At 48.1% G+C, this 15,961-nt stretch overlaps 1 protein-coding gene and 1 pseudogene across 1 annotated transcript; both read right to left on the bottom strand.

Annotated features, from left to right (window-relative positions):
- The window catches only part of LOC104271472, a 16,643-nt pseudogene extending 13,111 nt beyond the window's left edge, over nt 1-3,532 (bottom strand).
- Nucleotides 3,533-12,341: 8,809 nt separating this feature from the next.
- LOC104271482 (protein SCO1 homolog, mitochondrial) lies at nt 12,342-15,918 on the bottom strand (the record flags this gene model as incomplete). The annotated part of the gene is made up of 4 exons (XM_009866167.1): nt 12,342-12,470; nt 14,531-14,646; nt 14,760-14,852; nt 15,721-15,918. Coding segments are annotated over 4 exons (536 nt in total), but the record flags the coding sequence as incomplete, so codon positions are not given.
- Nucleotides 15,919-15,961: the final 43 nt, after the last annotated feature.

The following is a 15,961-nucleotide window of genomic DNA, read 5'->3' on the forward strand; positions in this document are numbered from 1 at the left end:
AATGCTGATTCTCAGTTAACCCAGGACCTGGTGTCCTCTGAAGGGAAAGAAATAAAACTCTACAAGCAAAACTGAAAAGCTGTGTGGTCTTTCTCTTCTCCTCTCTTTCGCTCACTGTACTCCACTTTTTATGTTCTCCACTTCTTGCTTCATTCTCCATTCTCCTCCTTGCTTCTGTTTTTAACACTCTTTATTTTTATTACTAATTAATACAGGACAGGATTTGATTCACACTAAAACTGTGTATTTTGGTGAAAATATTTCTTCCACCTCTGTTCTGAACCTACTTGCTGCTGGAAGCCACGTGCTGCTGGGCTGACAAGGGACTTTCCAGACAGCGTGTCCCATCCAAGTGCAACTGCCCTTTGCAGTGGCTCCTGTTATGGTGCTTAGCTTAGTACTTAAATCAGAAATACAGATAATGTGCAGTACAACAGCACAGCACTTCAAAAATAATAAACATATTTCAGGAGGTAGGGAGAATTGCCTGGAGCTGGTTTTACATCACCTAGACATAAAACAGGCACATCTAATTCCACAATACAATAGTTGGGGGCCCAAGCAACATGAACCAGAAGAAGGGACTGGGGTTGCACGCTGTAAGAGACAGCAAAGGCAACTGAGCCACGGCAAATAAGGAACAGCAGTTGACAGAAACAGTGTTTCTGACATTGTTTTTTTTCACGTCTGGTCAAAATAGAAAAGCTCACCAGTCAGCATGAACTGATAGGCGTTGTCAGAGATAGAGAAGATGTGTGGAGGGGCCTCCTGGCGCTTCTTGCCTCGGTAGGCCAACACCACCTCCGGGTTGTACACTAGCCCACCCCCCCCTCGGGGTTGTACCCCGGCAGCCACTTGTAGGGGTTGACGGTGACGCAGAAGAGACCCGAGTAGGTCTGCAGGATAAAACCCCAAAGAGTCACTGAAATCCATCTCCTGGCAGCTGGACTTTCTTGTCTGCTGTGAGAGGGAACTTACATAGATCATCCAGGAGCTGTAGCGGTCCTTGAGGTTGTAGAGGACAGCAGGTTCATGCAGGTGGGTCAGCATGGCCACATCCTCAATTCTGTCAAACTTAGGTGGGTTCATGGCATATACATCATCAGGTTTGACAGCAACCACCTAGAATTCAGGAAGAGTTAACCTGAATCAGCAGCTCTCAACACTCCTTCTGTGTGTACACATAGAGACACAAACCCAGAGCAGTAACAGCAGTCAGACCGCTCTAATTCATGTTTTTCCATCTTGTTTAACTGTGCAGAACAAGAATATGACTATTACAGAGCAGACACCGCTGCCAGGCAGGAACCTTACAACACTGGCAAATTTACAGGGTGCAATTTTACTGTCCTGGAATTGCTACAACCGCACACAGAGGATTTGTGCTGGATCAGATCTTTCTATATATTATTGTCCCTTAGGAACTTCAGGTCACTGCTGCTCATGGCAGTAATAGCCAGGGGCACAACTGCTGGCCAGTCTACCTGTCAGCCTCCAAGACTCACACTGCTCAGTGCTGGAGGGACAGGACACTAACAGCATAAGGTTCATCAACAGCAAATCCTTCCCTAAAACAGATTTGTTCCACTCCTGTCTGTTGCCATTCCTGATTAAACCAAGGCTTAAGCTCAACCAGATATCACCAGTAGACTGGGCTCACATTGTGGGTGACCGTCCTGTCACACAGCCAGCGCCTGTGGATGGGGGCGTGGGCAGATGTGCAGGAAAGCAGACGCACACAGATGGCAGCAGCTTATTGCAGCCACACTGAAGCATGAAGGAGCCTGAAAATCCTGTTGCCGTTTCTCCAGACGGCGTATCCCTCTGCTCTCACTCATCACGTTGATGCTGTGACTGCTGCTCACGTAGATGGGCGCAAGCTGACTCGTCCAATTCAGGGAGGGAATAGTGTTACTGCAGCAGTGGATGTGGAAAGACTGAACATCATTTCCAAGCTCAGGTCCTGACTAGTGGAATGATCTTGGGCTTCTTTTAAGAAAGCAAGAATTACAGGCACCATTTTCAAAAGCAACTTCGTGGCGTGTGTCCCTAAATACCTTTCTAAAGTGCTCAAACATTCGAGCACTTAAACTCTCCATATAGAACATGACATCACTCATTAACTGCTACTCACAGAACGTATCTGGGATTCAATATAAAGTTTTCTAATGTAATGACAGTTCAGTGATCAGAAGAGGGCAGGAAGCTCTGGAATAGTAGGAATTGCTAGAAAATACATGGAGAAATTAGGAGAATGCTATGTAGGATGTGTCCATCAGTTTACCCACACCTTCACTACTGATCATACCCTTTAGAAAGGGTATGGTTGTACTCAAAGTGCTCCAGAGAAGAGAAACAAAGATAGTCACAGGTATGAAACAGCTTTTCTGTGAGGAGAGTATAATGTGATTTGGGGGTGAAAAGGAAACACTTTCGAAGTTTGCAAAGTCAGGAATAGCAGAGAGAACCACAGGCATAGCAGGGAAGAATTACTCACTTTTTCTCTTTGCGAAAAAATAAGCTGAAATTACCAGGCTGCGTACTGTAGAGAAAAGAAAGGGCTCTATGCATACTCCAATTTCAAACTCTGGAAATCTTTCCCACGTAACTGTACAGAAGCAAAAAGCTCAAATGGATATAGAGAAGCCATCTGTCAGGAAAGCCTGTCCTTATACAGAGCAGCCTGCTGCAGCTCCTACCTTGTCACATAGCTGTCACTGCTGAAGGCTGGGGGCAAACCAATGGATGACTGCTTTGTTCTTGATTTACTTTCTTAAAAATCTTACAGCACCTACTGCCAAGATGTTGGTTGACATGGTTCTCTGGGCTGCTGCAGCTACTCTTACAAAAGTTATCAGGACACAAGCTGCTAAGACATTTCAGTGTAACACCTTGGAGGTTCCTCTAGGAAACCATTTGCAGCCAGTGACACTGATAATTTCAGACGCAGCGGGGACTTTCAAAGCAGCTGCCTGCTGTGCTACCAGTGAAGGAAGGAATTTATCAGTGGATACGACAGTATTAGATGAGGAAGGCTTAAAAGCAGCAGGAGGCATGCTAAGACTGGCAAGGCTACCACACAACATGTTTCAGAGCATTAACTGATCTTTAATGCCTAAACCAAGAATAATTATCCAACAAATACCTCCATCCCAGCACCCAGAGCAGTGCTCTCCTCTGAAGGCTGTGCTGGTCCCAGTCAGAGGGCAGCGCAGGGTGGGTTTCTCGCCTGAGCTAGTCTAGTGCTTTCTGCGCTCCTTGCCCTCCCAAGCAGACACATTCAGCCCCTCAGCAGGGCAGGGAGGAGGGCCAGGAGGAATGCACTTACTCTGCCGTCCTCTGTCTCGACTGTTATCTTCCCATCCTGTGCAGCCTTGATCTTCCCTTTGGTGTACTCCACCTCGGGGTCGGCCACAAAGCAGTAGGTCTTGGCGTCAAACGGCTGGTTCTGGGCTTCTATTCTTTCCTTCTCCGATTTGCGCAGGTACGGTGCGGCCTCACCAAAAACCTCCATGGCAGCGTCTCTGCTCATGGGTCAAGCTGAAAGACAGACCCTGCTGCAGTGGTCCCCTGTGTAGTTCTTTGAGTTGAGCACAGTGGAGCTGAACATTCCACCACCCATCCCGAGCTGGCTGCTCTGAGAGCTCCCTTCCCATCTCTCAGATAAGTGTCACAAGATTCTGAGGGAGAGATTTGCTTTTCAAAGTGGGAATGTACAAAAGCAACAAAGAGGAGCTCCCACCCCTCACAGCCCCAAGGAAAGGGGATCGATGCCCGAAGGAGCAGGAGGGCTCCCTGGGGAAAGCATGGCAAAGGGGAGGGAACTCTGAAGGATTCACACAGTCCTTAGTAAGACTGAAGCCCTGAAGCCTGTTTTTCTTCCAGTTCTCCATTTGTGATTTCCCCTACTGTCTTTTGACGTGGAGCCTGTCCCAGCCCTCTGGTGAGCAGCCCTGGTGGCAGGAACGGACTCGTGTCACGGCCCCTTGGAGCAGCTCGTGCAGAGGGAAGAACGGGGACCTGCTCATAGCAAGTGCAAGGGAAAAGCCAGCTTGTGCCAGTTAGTGCAAAGCTACTAGTTTTCATGCCTTAAATTCTCACCTTAACAATCAGTTGACAGAAAGAAGGAAGGAACGGGCTGACATCTCGGATCTCTGAAAGAGAAAGAACAGAAGGTCAAACTCCAGCTAAGTCACACCCTCTCCAAAGGTCCAGTACCTCTCGCTTACTGTGAGCAGCCACTCCAGTTGAAGACCAGCAAAGTAAACCACAGGTGTCAGTTCTTCCCCATCCAAAGAATGGCCCAGCAAAGAATGTTCAGCAGATTTCCCACCGCAGCCTCGCCAATCTCCAAGCACAGGAACCGTGCCTGTGGCAGGAGCCCTCCACCGCCCCGCGGGTCAGTCACAGCCTGGCCATCATCACTGCCAGGGCATCAGGAGCCACCAAGGGCTTTCTCCCTGAGAGCTTTTATAGGCTCAACCCCTTCCCTGAGCTCAGCCCCTTCCCTATATTTGGAAGGAAGGAATTGACAGTCCTGCCCACTCACCAATTCACATTCATTTTCTGCCATATACAGTACATAAAGAAAGGAGCTGCTCTTTTTTTTCCAATTTTAGTAACTCCAGGACCTCACTGTGGTTTGTAGACTTTGTTGTGAGAACTTCCTCTGCTGGGAACGTGCTCTCCTGCCAGCTACGACCATGGCCAGAACTTCCCTCCTACCTGCTCTCACCTATACATCAAGGAAACAGCCATCCAGAAGGGACCCTCCCCACTGCTCCTGCTCTGTCTGGGCAGAGCTGCACCAGGGCAAGTGAACGCAAAGCAGCTACCTCTGGGTAGCTCTAGGGTGGAGGGCAAGGCCACAGGAAGGGAAAAAAGCATTGAGGATTCATATAGGATCAGTTATGGCCATTCTTGTGGCTTCCATCTCTGCGCGCATCAGAAAGGGTGGAGAGGGAGGCTGTGACTGAAGTATGATGTGACGAACCACAGCAAAACAGAAGCTGATCAGAAAGAACACCCCCACATCTAGCTGGAAGTGGATATTTCATGAATGTCAAACCCTGAATATGCCACAGAAATTTAGCTTCACATACTGTTTTGGCTGCTTAGGACGTTCACTACCCTTGCTGCCAAAAGGAGCTGCAGAAGCCGTGTCAGGTTCTTAGACAGAGCTGGCTGCAATACCCAGGTGAGAAGGATATTGATAAGGGAACACAGTAGCCACCAAAATGCTGGGCACTAGCCATGTTCATATGCCAGCTGGCACAGCACAACTCTGCTCAATCCTGAGCACTTGTGACCCAGAGCACCACTGTCATGTGAATCCCTGAAAAATAAAAACATAGCAAAATTCTCCAGCTCTGCAGGAGAGGTTGGGGGTCAGGCAGGACCCAGAACTGAGTTCTGTCTCGGACAAAGCACATTCAGGCTTCTGCCGGGCTACTCTCTGGCCCAGTAACCTGTGCTCTTGGCTGCCTATTTTCAATAAGATAAAACCCTTGTTGACCTTGCAAAGCTGAGTCATAAAAAGAGGGTATGAACCCCCTTCAGACCAGGGTGGGCTGTCAATGGAGCAGCCCATTGGGCTGATTCAGAGCAGACATACAACGTCTCAAATTGAGCTTATCTGGCAGGGCAGGCGAGGACAGCAGTTGGCAGGAGTGGTGGGAGCCTTCATGTCTGCACAGATGGAGACAGCTCCTGGTGCATGAGTGGAAGGGTCTCCTCTACACCGGGTCAACCTGCCTGTTTTGGTCATCCTCTGCCACTGTTCAGTCTCACCCATTCACCCTCTGCACTGCGTGGAGACTCATCCAAGGTTGCAGCACCAGCCTTCCCTCACCAGAACGAAGCCTACAGGACCTGTGTGAAGCCAGAGAGCCCCCGCAAAGAGTTCCTGCCACCACCCCAGGCACCACTCCCAGCTGGAGCACCTTTGGCCACCTGCAACTCTTTCTGCAGCATGGGGGACATCACCTCATCTTTCACAGTGGCTGGCCCTGCTTGTGTTTGCCTGAGGAAAGCTGACCCTGTGGTCTTGCAAGAGTGTCCTCGTCACTAGCGTTTTGACAAACAAGTTCCATGTTGCCCTTAATTTCATTCAAGGTCACTAAAAATGGACACCACAGCCACATATCTCATGAACCATGAATTTCTAGAATCCCCCTAAGCCTGGAGGATGAGGGAAAGCTTTTTTTAGCAAGCATCCCCTGCGATCGGCCCTTTGAAATCAGCAAAGTGGATGTACCGAGTGCCTGCAAAAAGCCGAGACACACCAGACCAACCACCCATTTGGGGCTCTGTCCTGATACCAAACTGTCACTGTGATTCAGACGGGGCCTTTCCTGCTCCTGGGCCTGGCAAAAGTGAGGGGGCTGGATGCCACTCCCCACACCCAGTTGTAAAGTAGCAGCTAAAAAAACCCACACATTAATTACTTTCAGATCTCCAGGGAATTCTGATCTGTGAACTACCCAACCAGCCACAACAGCCACTGGTACTACACACCCGCTCTTTGAAAAGGCCCCACAAATGAGAGCCAGATCCCAGCGAAGCCCACCTCAAGCTCCATAGCTACAATGTGAGAGCTCCCACATAACCCTAACGATGACGAAGAAGTGTTGAAGTGCAAGCAGGCCCTTTGTTACACAGTCACTGCCATTTTTTTTTAATAAAAGCAAAGGATGCTTAATTCTTGGCCTTGCAAGAGCTGGGTAGGAAAAAGAGGCTCCTGTCAGTGCTGCTGCCTCACGAGAAGCGACATGATTGCCCCTTGTGAAGAGGCACATTTCACCACAACCAGCACTGCCACAAGCTCGGCTGCTCAGTGTTGGGGCAAATGTGGAATGATGTCCCAAGAAAAGAGATTTAGGGTGAGTCCCAGGCCAACGCTTCAGCTTCTCACAGGCAGAGGACAGTGAAATGCCTTCCTTCACCACCTCAGCCCTACTAAAGGCCCCAGGGCACACACGTAGGTGCACATCTACTTGCAGACAGGCCCAGGGAACGGCAGCTGCGGTTCTGTCTGTTGTTCCGTGCTGACAACACCGTTTGCAGAGGACACAGGGCTGTCCTGAGGTGAAGGTCACAAAGGTGCTATCGAGGCGAGCTGCATTGCCTTGCAAGGCTCTCTAGTCCTGGTGTTGCTAGGGATCTTTTAGTACTGCCCTTCATTCAGATAAGGACACTGACAGCTCAATATACCCCCACAAATTAAAGGTGGATTTACTGGTCAGTGTCTATCTATTTTTGCACAAAGAACTTTGGGAGAACAAGGAGGTTTTGGAAGCTGCAGCTGAGTAAGTTCCATGGCATGCTGAAGGAACCTACTTTATTAAACTAGTAATACACAGCTTAAAACATGGAATGAGCTGGCTCTCACACAGAGAGCAAGAGACAGATGCAATCATTCCCACTCAGGTCTTCCCAGCCCAGATCCTCATACTGCCAGGAAAAGGTACAAGTGATGCAGAGCTGCTGGAGGTCAGGGGCTAGATACACCACGAGCAGCATACCTTGCTTTAAAAAAAAAAATCAGTTCCTGTTGGAACCAAACTGAACATTTTAAATTCTCTTCTAGGGAGAAAATAGTTCACTTTCTTTCCTTTAGTCCACTGTCTTTTTAGGCCATCAAACCTAAGAGCAATCCTGTAAAACAGACCTGCTTATCAGTTTACATCTAATAGCAGCTATTCCCCCTGCAGCACAGCCCAGAATATCTGCTTCACTAAGTACACACTTAGTGCTCCTGAGCAGCCCCAGCACACACTGCCCTGGAGCTCAGGTCCTGGGTCTTTCAGGTGAGCACCCGACGCCAGCAGCAGGGACTGGGAAGCCTCAGCTGTAACCGGTAACTTCGGTGCCTCACGGCATCGCTTGTTTTACATGACTGAAGATACTTACAGATTTGCAGCTGGGTGGTGAAGAGGCCGGCCCAATGCTCAGACTTCAGGTCCATCCTGTAGTTCACCAAGCCATAGAAGGGTCAGGCTTGGAAGGAACCTCTGAAGATGAAGTAGTCCAACTCTCCTGACAGAGCTGGATTACCTTGAGTAGGTCACACAGGAACATGTACAGGTGGGTCTTGAAAGTCTCCAGTGAAGGAGACTCCACACCCTCTCTGGGCAGCCTGTGCCAGGGCTCTGTTACCTTCACAGTAGAGAAGTATTTCCTTATGTTTAGGTTGAACCTCCTGTTTTCCAGTTTGTGACCACTTCCCCTTGTCCTGTCACTTGACACCACTGAGAAAGGTCTGGCCCCTTCTTCCTAACACACATCCTTTAGATATTCATAAGCATTGATGAGATTCCCGCTCAGCCTCCTCTCCTCCAGGCTGAACAGACCCGGCTCTCTCAGCTTCCCTTTGTGTGGGAGAGCACGAGACCCCTCATCATCCCACTGCCCTGGCTACAGGCTGATGGGAGAGCATCTTCTTAATGCAAAATCAGTGCTCACACTGCAGAAGCCTGAAGTGAGGAAAGGTTCAGAAAATGTAGAAAGCTACAAAGTTACTTGAGAAAAGGAGAAAGAGCTACAGTACCTCAAGCCACGCATGGCTGTGACGCAAAATGGGGGTGAGGAAGACTTGTTTCCTTCCTCAGGCTGCTAACAGTTAACGAGCAACAAGGGTTAAATGGTTCTGGGTGGCTCCAGGACATTGATTCCCAGTCAGCTTTCCTCAACGGCCAGACAACTCTGCCACCAAAGCTCAGTGCCACCGCTGCAGTTTCTGACTGACCATCACAACAGCCTCACAGTACCGCGGCTTGCGGTGCCCTGCGCTGCTCCCAGCAATGCTGTTCAGTCCCTCGTCACCACAGCGCTGCCAGGCAGGGCCGGCTGTGGCTGTAGCACTGCTCTCTGCTCTAAGGAGCCTGAACCCCTTGTGCTCCAGGCACAAGCGAGCTCGTCAGCTTGCAGCACACACGGTGTCAGAGCTGGGGAGCAGATAAATTCCTGTGTCACAGACCATTTGATCCAGGTCAATTCTCCTTAAGATCAAAACTGGATTTGGACTGAGTCCTTTTGGCTATCCTAGCAGGCACATGGAGTACTTTCACACTGACAGTCCACATGTGACAGAGTATGGAAAAATAAAACCTAATTTGGGTTTTGTCCTGATGACTGTGGACTGATGCCCAGTCTGGCTCCTGCATCCTCTCAAGAGACACCAGGCAAGGTAAGAATTTGCTTTTCCTTTCTTAAGTGCAGCAGAAAGTATTTCAATGAAGAGGGGAAAAAATAAAACAAATCCAACCACAGAAGTGTGTTTGGAGCACACTTCTGGGCACATAAAAGAGTCAGTGTGCATTTACTAAGAAATAAACCACATCTGACCATCCTGCTTGCCTTTAAAATGATCAGATGTGGGGAGAGCAGGGGGTGCTGCTCAGCCCCAGCTCCCTGAACCATCTGCCACAACAGTCTTGTGCCCAGGCTAGGGGAAGGGCACAGAACCTGGCTGGCCAACAAGACTCGGAGGACAGCTGTCATGGGGTCACATGCCGAGAGCAGTCCTGTTTAACACCTTCATCGATGACCTGGTAGAGACAACACATTTGCTTACAAATTTGGCAGATGGCAATGTAGTGGGGGGAGCAGCTGATACCTTCTAGGCCAGAGCTGCCATCCAGAGGGACTCAGGCTGGAGGGATGGGCCAATAGGAACTTTATCAACAAGGATCAGTGCAAACACCTGCACCCAGTAAGGAAAACGTCCTTGAAAAAACCCAAACAAACAAACAAACAAAACCCACAAAAAGCAAAAAACAAAACATGCTGGGAGCTGACTGGCCAGGAGGAAGTTTGGGGAGAAGAATCCAAGGTCAAGATGGTCAGAGGTCTGGAGTCAGCCATCGCACACAACACGAGGAGAGGCTGAGGGAACAAGGCCTGTTGGCCCTGGGAAGTAAAAGGCTTCAGGAGGATCTAACAGCAGCCTCCCAGTACCTCTGAGGAGATGAAGTCAGGTTCTTCATCCTGGTGCACAGTGAGAGAACAAGAATGAAAACATTGGCTAAAAGGAGAAGGTCAGGTTGTTTCCTTTACATAAAAAAGATTTGCTCTAGTAGGAAACTTTTTACCCATCTACGGAGGTTGTGTAATCTCCAGCCTCAGGGGTTTTCAAGCCCTAGCTGTTTCAAACCCGGAGGAACATGGTCTGACCCATAGCTAGCCCTGCTTCGAGCAGAAGGTTGGACTGCAGACCTCCCGAGGTTCCTTTCCATGTAAGTTACTCCATGATCTGGACTGCAAGTGCAGCATCGGGCTTTGCAGGTCTCTGGACCTCTTCAGTCCCAGGCTGCGCCTCTGCCGGTGGCAAGAACATGCCTAAAACAGGCAGCTTCACCCATGTGGCTTAAGTAACGCTCCTTAGTTCAGCTCCTCCACAGGCTACACGCGCAGCACACAAGGAATGCATTGCCTTCCTTGGGTAGACAAATGGAGCCACCCCTCATTCCTCAGGCATCCTGTCACTAGTCCCCAGCCTGGGATCAGCTCTGCAGCCAGCGTTACGGATGCCATTTGTGCTGAGGAGATGCTATTTTCCACTGGTATTTTGCAGGACAAGTCGGCTGGGGCTGGGTGTGCTGCGGACACACACACCGACACTCTGCACAATGGCCTCTGCCTCGTACCGCCTCGTCCGTCTGTCCGTGGGGTACCCAGGGTCCCTGTTCACCCGAGGGGACCAGACTCCAGCACCAGACTCAAACACATTTGGTTCCTAAGTGATACCCATAAAGTTTCCACAGGAGAAACCCACTCAGGGAGCCCTTGGCCCATCCCTCACCTGCCTGAGCCCAGCTCCCTCCCCACGGACTGAGCTCTGTGCTCGGGGCTACGGGGCAACCGGGTGCCACAAGCAGAGGGAGAGTTTGCTCCGTTTCTAATACTGGAGAAATACTGGACATCCACGGGCAAAGCGTCTCCAAGTCCTCCGCCCACCACAGATCCACCCCTTGAGCAGCTCTGCCTCCTCCTGGGGAGCGCTCAGCACAGCCCATGGCCTGGGAGCACCGTGCTCCTGCTGGCACCAAGGCAGGGCAGCGAAAGCCTAACCGTTGCCTAAACAACAGATTTTTCTTGAAAAAAACACCAAGAAACCAACAAGAAACCTCCCCAAAAATCAAAAAAGCAAAAAATCAACCAACCAACAAACTAAAACCAAACACAGCCTCTAATTCAGAGAAGCCTTAAAGTGTGAAATTTCCTTTGGAAGCCACTTCCCATTGGCTATTGCAACCGAGCCAGCAGTGCAAGAAGGGAAACACACAGAATAAACCAAACCTCCTTTTCAGCTGCTGAGTTTAATTCCACTGAGACACTTTTTAAAACTCCCACTGTAAACTGACACAGAAAAATTCTTGTTGATCCTTTAAACCCTTCTTTAAACTATCCTATGCTTTGAGAGAACTTTAAAAAAGCGTATCTTGGAATGGCAGGAATCTTCCTTCCTTCACAGAGCTCTAGTCAAGCCTAACTAAGGAAAAAAAAATATTACATTGCTCATACAAAGCAATCTTTATTTTCAAATGTTGCACCGTATAAATTTTATCTGATCAACAGCCCCCTTCATGGACACAGACCCCCTTAATCCACTTCAGTTTTCATTCAGCACAGCACCATCAGGCCAACTACACATAAAATCATTTAGACCAAAAGAAAAATCTATTTGCAACTCATTACTCATTTCCTTATAACAGTGTTCACCTGGAAAAATAACCAAGGAAAAAAAAGAAAAAAGACTACTTTCTGCATTCAAAAGAAGAAGAGATCAGGCACACTCCAGGGCCAGTCTCATGAGTGGAAGCTGCTGATGCAGCTCTCAGTGCTCTTTACCTTCTTAACCTTGATAAAGAAGTTCTCTTAAGGCTCTCCTGCTTATAATATCATAACTGCCTCTCCCAGAAGGCAAAATAGTGCAGAAAAAAAAGGGGAGGTGTCCTCCAAGAATGCCACAGCCCACGCGGCTTCTCCTCAGTCATCACTCCTGCAGCGACCGTCCTTCACTGACGTCTTGCCAAGAGATACCAATTAATTTCAGCAGCGATACACACGCAAATGAGAAGTGTATTCCATTTTTTTGCTCCCAATCACATTTCAGAGAAGTTCAGAATTTCATTTGGTAGCCTAGATCTTGCTGCAGATGTCGTCCACGGGAAGGCTCTATAGAGATTTTTGGTAATGGTATTTCACAGAAGTGAGGTTGCCTTTCTTATCTGGAAGAAAGAAGGCGTGTGCTGACCAGTTGTTACATGTGTACGCTTCTGCTTTAACTCCAATGCCCAACTACAGGTGATGCTCACATCAGTCTCTGAAAACCTTGTGTTTTAGGATCTGTACTTTCTCATGTGTGCAGCAATAGAAGCAGAAATCTCAGCGCTCCTCTTATTCTGGCCATAATAGTCCACGAAGTCACCATCTGGCCCGAGGAGGTACATTATTATCGTGTGATCCACCTGCAAGACAGCACATCATGGCTTGGTAAAAAAAGACCACAGAATGACAGAACGCCAGGTTGGAAGGGACCTCAAGGATCATCTGGTCCAACCTTTCTTGGCCAATGCATGATCTACGCAAGCTGGCCTAGCACCCTGTCCAGCCGAATCTTAAAAGTGTCCGATGTTGGGGGCTACATCACTTCCCTGGGGATATTATTCCAACAGCTGATGGTTCTCATTGTGAAAAATCTTCCCCGGAATCTCCCTAGGAGTAGCTTGTACCCATTACCTCCTGCCTTTTCCACAGGACTCCTTGTAAAAAGGGAGTCTCCACCTTTTTTGCAGCTGCCCTTTAAATACTGGAAGGTCCTGCACATCTCTCGATGTCAGCGGCAACAGCGTCCCAGTCAGCCTTTGGTTCAAGGCTTCTCACCAAGAAGACAAGACTTATCACCAAGAAGTTAAAGCAAGATAAGGAGAAACTCCACATCACCTCAGCAATCTCTTCTTGATTTACTCAAGAAAATAATCAGAGAAAACTAGCTGCATATTCAGAAAGTGTGAGAGAATACTTTAAGTAGACAAGTCTTCCCTGAGCTGTTGCACCCTTCCTGCTGCACAGGCAAAGCTGGGGCAAATCTGCACACTAATGGTCCTTCCTCCTCGCTTTTCCCAGTTTCCCTCTGCTCTTCGTGATGCTCCATGATCCCCAACAAGGTATCAAGCTCCTGCTCCTAATACAATGTAAATCAAGTGTAAGCATAGGCTGCCCTTGCTGATCTCAGAGGTCTTTTCCAGCCTCAACAATTCTGTGATTCTGTAGTCCGTTAAATCAAGTTCACCGAGAGTGCAAATCCACCACTGGGAGACAGGAGCTGCAGGTAGGAGCTAGTGTAGAGAGAATTCTTGCGCTGGGAGGGGGCTCCCTCTGCTGTCCGAATTGAAATAACCTTAGAAAACGTTCAGACTAATAATACTTCAACGTTCGAGGTGTTACAGTTTGTATGAAAACAAACTTCACTGTATATTTATTTGAAATGCCACTGTAAGTACTGCCTGCATCTAGCTGTGACAACAGCTTTAGGAGCAAAGACATAAAATACTGAAAGTGGAGGCCGTGATTCTGTGATTGCTCAAGTGCCCACATCGTCCCACAGCCGCTGGAGAAAAAGAATCGAAACGTATTCACAATCTGAGGGTGAAGTTAAGAAATCACATAAACATTTCCAGTACCACAAGCTAAAAGGATGTGTTAAACTTAACGGCATTTCTGTCACTGAAAGAACGTTTCTCAAAATTTTATCGAAGCAGGTGTTGGCAGCAGCTCTGAGCCCTACAATCATTCCTACCCAGCTGAGTCTCACTTAAGTCTCAGTTTCCTCCTTCAGGCTATTACTCTATGCATTTTATTTCCACTTAATTTAGCATTAACAGGCTCTGTCTTCCAAGTCACTTGATGCAGGAGGAAGACGCACACGCTGCCTGCAGGCAGGCGTCGCATCATTCAGGTCTCTTGACAAGAAGACCCTGCCCCTTGGTGTCAGTTTGGCAGGGAATGACTTGTTATTCATTTTTATCTCTCATTTCTCCTTCTTTCTATTACCTTAATTTCCCAGTTCCATCTTCACTTTGGAGCACATAGGAAAACAGCCAGATAAAAACATGACACAACAGAAAAAAAAAGTTCAAATTACTGCCCGGCTTGCCAGCTCATCTGCTCTTAAGCATGCAGGCCTGCGCTGATCCACTTTCAGAACACATTTCAGCGAAGTTCTGAGCAACATGACATAACAGAAAAAAAAGTTCAAATTACTGCCAGGCTTGCCAGCTCATCTGCTCTTAAGCATGCAGGCCTGAGATGATCCATTTTCAGAACACATTTCAGCGAAGTTCTGAGCTTGTAAAAGGCACCTTGATTCTCGCCTAGTCCTCTAAAACACAGCTTCACACATGGGCACAACAGGGCACTGTCATACAGGGATGCAACACAGATTGCAAAAGCTGCCTTCCGATTTTTAAACCTATATCCTGCTCTTATCCGAAGCCTTTCGTTAGCCAAAGGCTTTACATCTACTTACAATGTAGTCACTGTCTTCATCCTTGGGACCTTCGCTGTAATACACGCGGTAAGCTTTGGCCACTTGGTCAATCTGTGCTTTCGTACCAGTCAATCCGACCAACTTTGGAGAAAATTCTAGATAGAAAGAAGGCATTTAGACATTTTAATGAAAAGAATCCCATCTAGAGCCTCCTTTTCAGTGCTCTGTATTACATGCTATAAGACAGCGAGGAAGGAAACATTAATACCTTTAACGTATCTGGCAATGGCTTCTTCGTTGTCCCTCTCGGGATCGATGGTGATGAAGAGCGGAGTCAGATTGGGCAAAGATGGAATTCCATCTGTGACATTACAATTGTGACTTTTCTTAGAAGACTAAAACACGTTTCTCATCCCCTTTCAAACAAGATCACAGCCAAGCTCCCGTAACACCAACCCAAGCCCAGGCTAAATGACAAGAAAAAAGTCCCTTTTGTGCAGCTTAATTTATGTAATTTGTGAATGAAGCAAACGTCAGGAAATCTTCATGTTACTTCACCCTCCCACTTGCATGGTTACTATTACCCCGGCTCCATAATGCTGCAGGGTCCGTGGGCCAAGAAAACCACCTCTATCACTCTGTCACTTTCAAAAGCGGCTCTCACAGACATTTGTTCTCAAAATTAATAAAATAGAAGGGAGGGAAAAACCCTAACGCACCCCACAACCACTTCTTGGCAGAAATATGATGCAATGGCACCGTTCCCTGTAACCTGCCACCATCACATTTTATTCATTGAATCACAGAACACTTTTGCTTGGAAGACACCTTCAAGATCATCGAGTCTAACCTCTTCCTAGCCCTATCAACACCACTAGAGCATGCCCCTCGTGGCAGCATCTACCCTTCTCTTAAACACCTCCAGGGACAGTGACTCAATTCCCTCCCTGGGCAGCCTGCTCCAGTGCCTGAAAACCCTCTCAGTAAAGAAATTCTTCCTAATATCCAATTATTACCAAGAAGTCCCCTGTCATCCTCTAAATATTGGCTTCCACTGAAAGGCAGATTAATGTCTGTACCACTCGGCAATTAATTCAACTCCTACGCAGTGGTCAACATCATTTTTTTTTAAAAAACAGCTCATCGGTTATTACCGTTTGCAGTATTTGACCACCATAAACCCGGACTTCCCATAAAAACAAGCGCTACGTCAACCGAATTCCCCATACCGATTTCATCCACCACTTGGATCATTTTCTCCAGTTCATCAGGGCAGACGTCAGGGCAGTGCGTGAAGCCAAAGTAGATCAGCACCCACTGGCCCACGTAGTCCTGGTTGGTCTTGGGCTGTCCCTCGTGGCTGACGAGTGAGAAGGGTCCACCCAGCAGCGGTTTCCCAATGCCTCGGTTTCGTTCCTTCTCCAGCTCTACAAAAAGGGGATCAAACACATCAAAAACATTAACGATTGT

This window comes from Apaloderma vittatum, unplaced genomic scaffold (genome assembly GCF_000703405.1).
Source record: "Apaloderma vittatum isolate BGI_N311 unplaced genomic scaffold, ASM70340v1 scaffold12340, whole genome shotgun sequence".
In the NCBI taxonomy this organism is placed as follows: Eukaryota; Metazoa; Chordata; class Aves; order Trogoniformes; family Trogonidae; genus Apaloderma; species Apaloderma vittatum.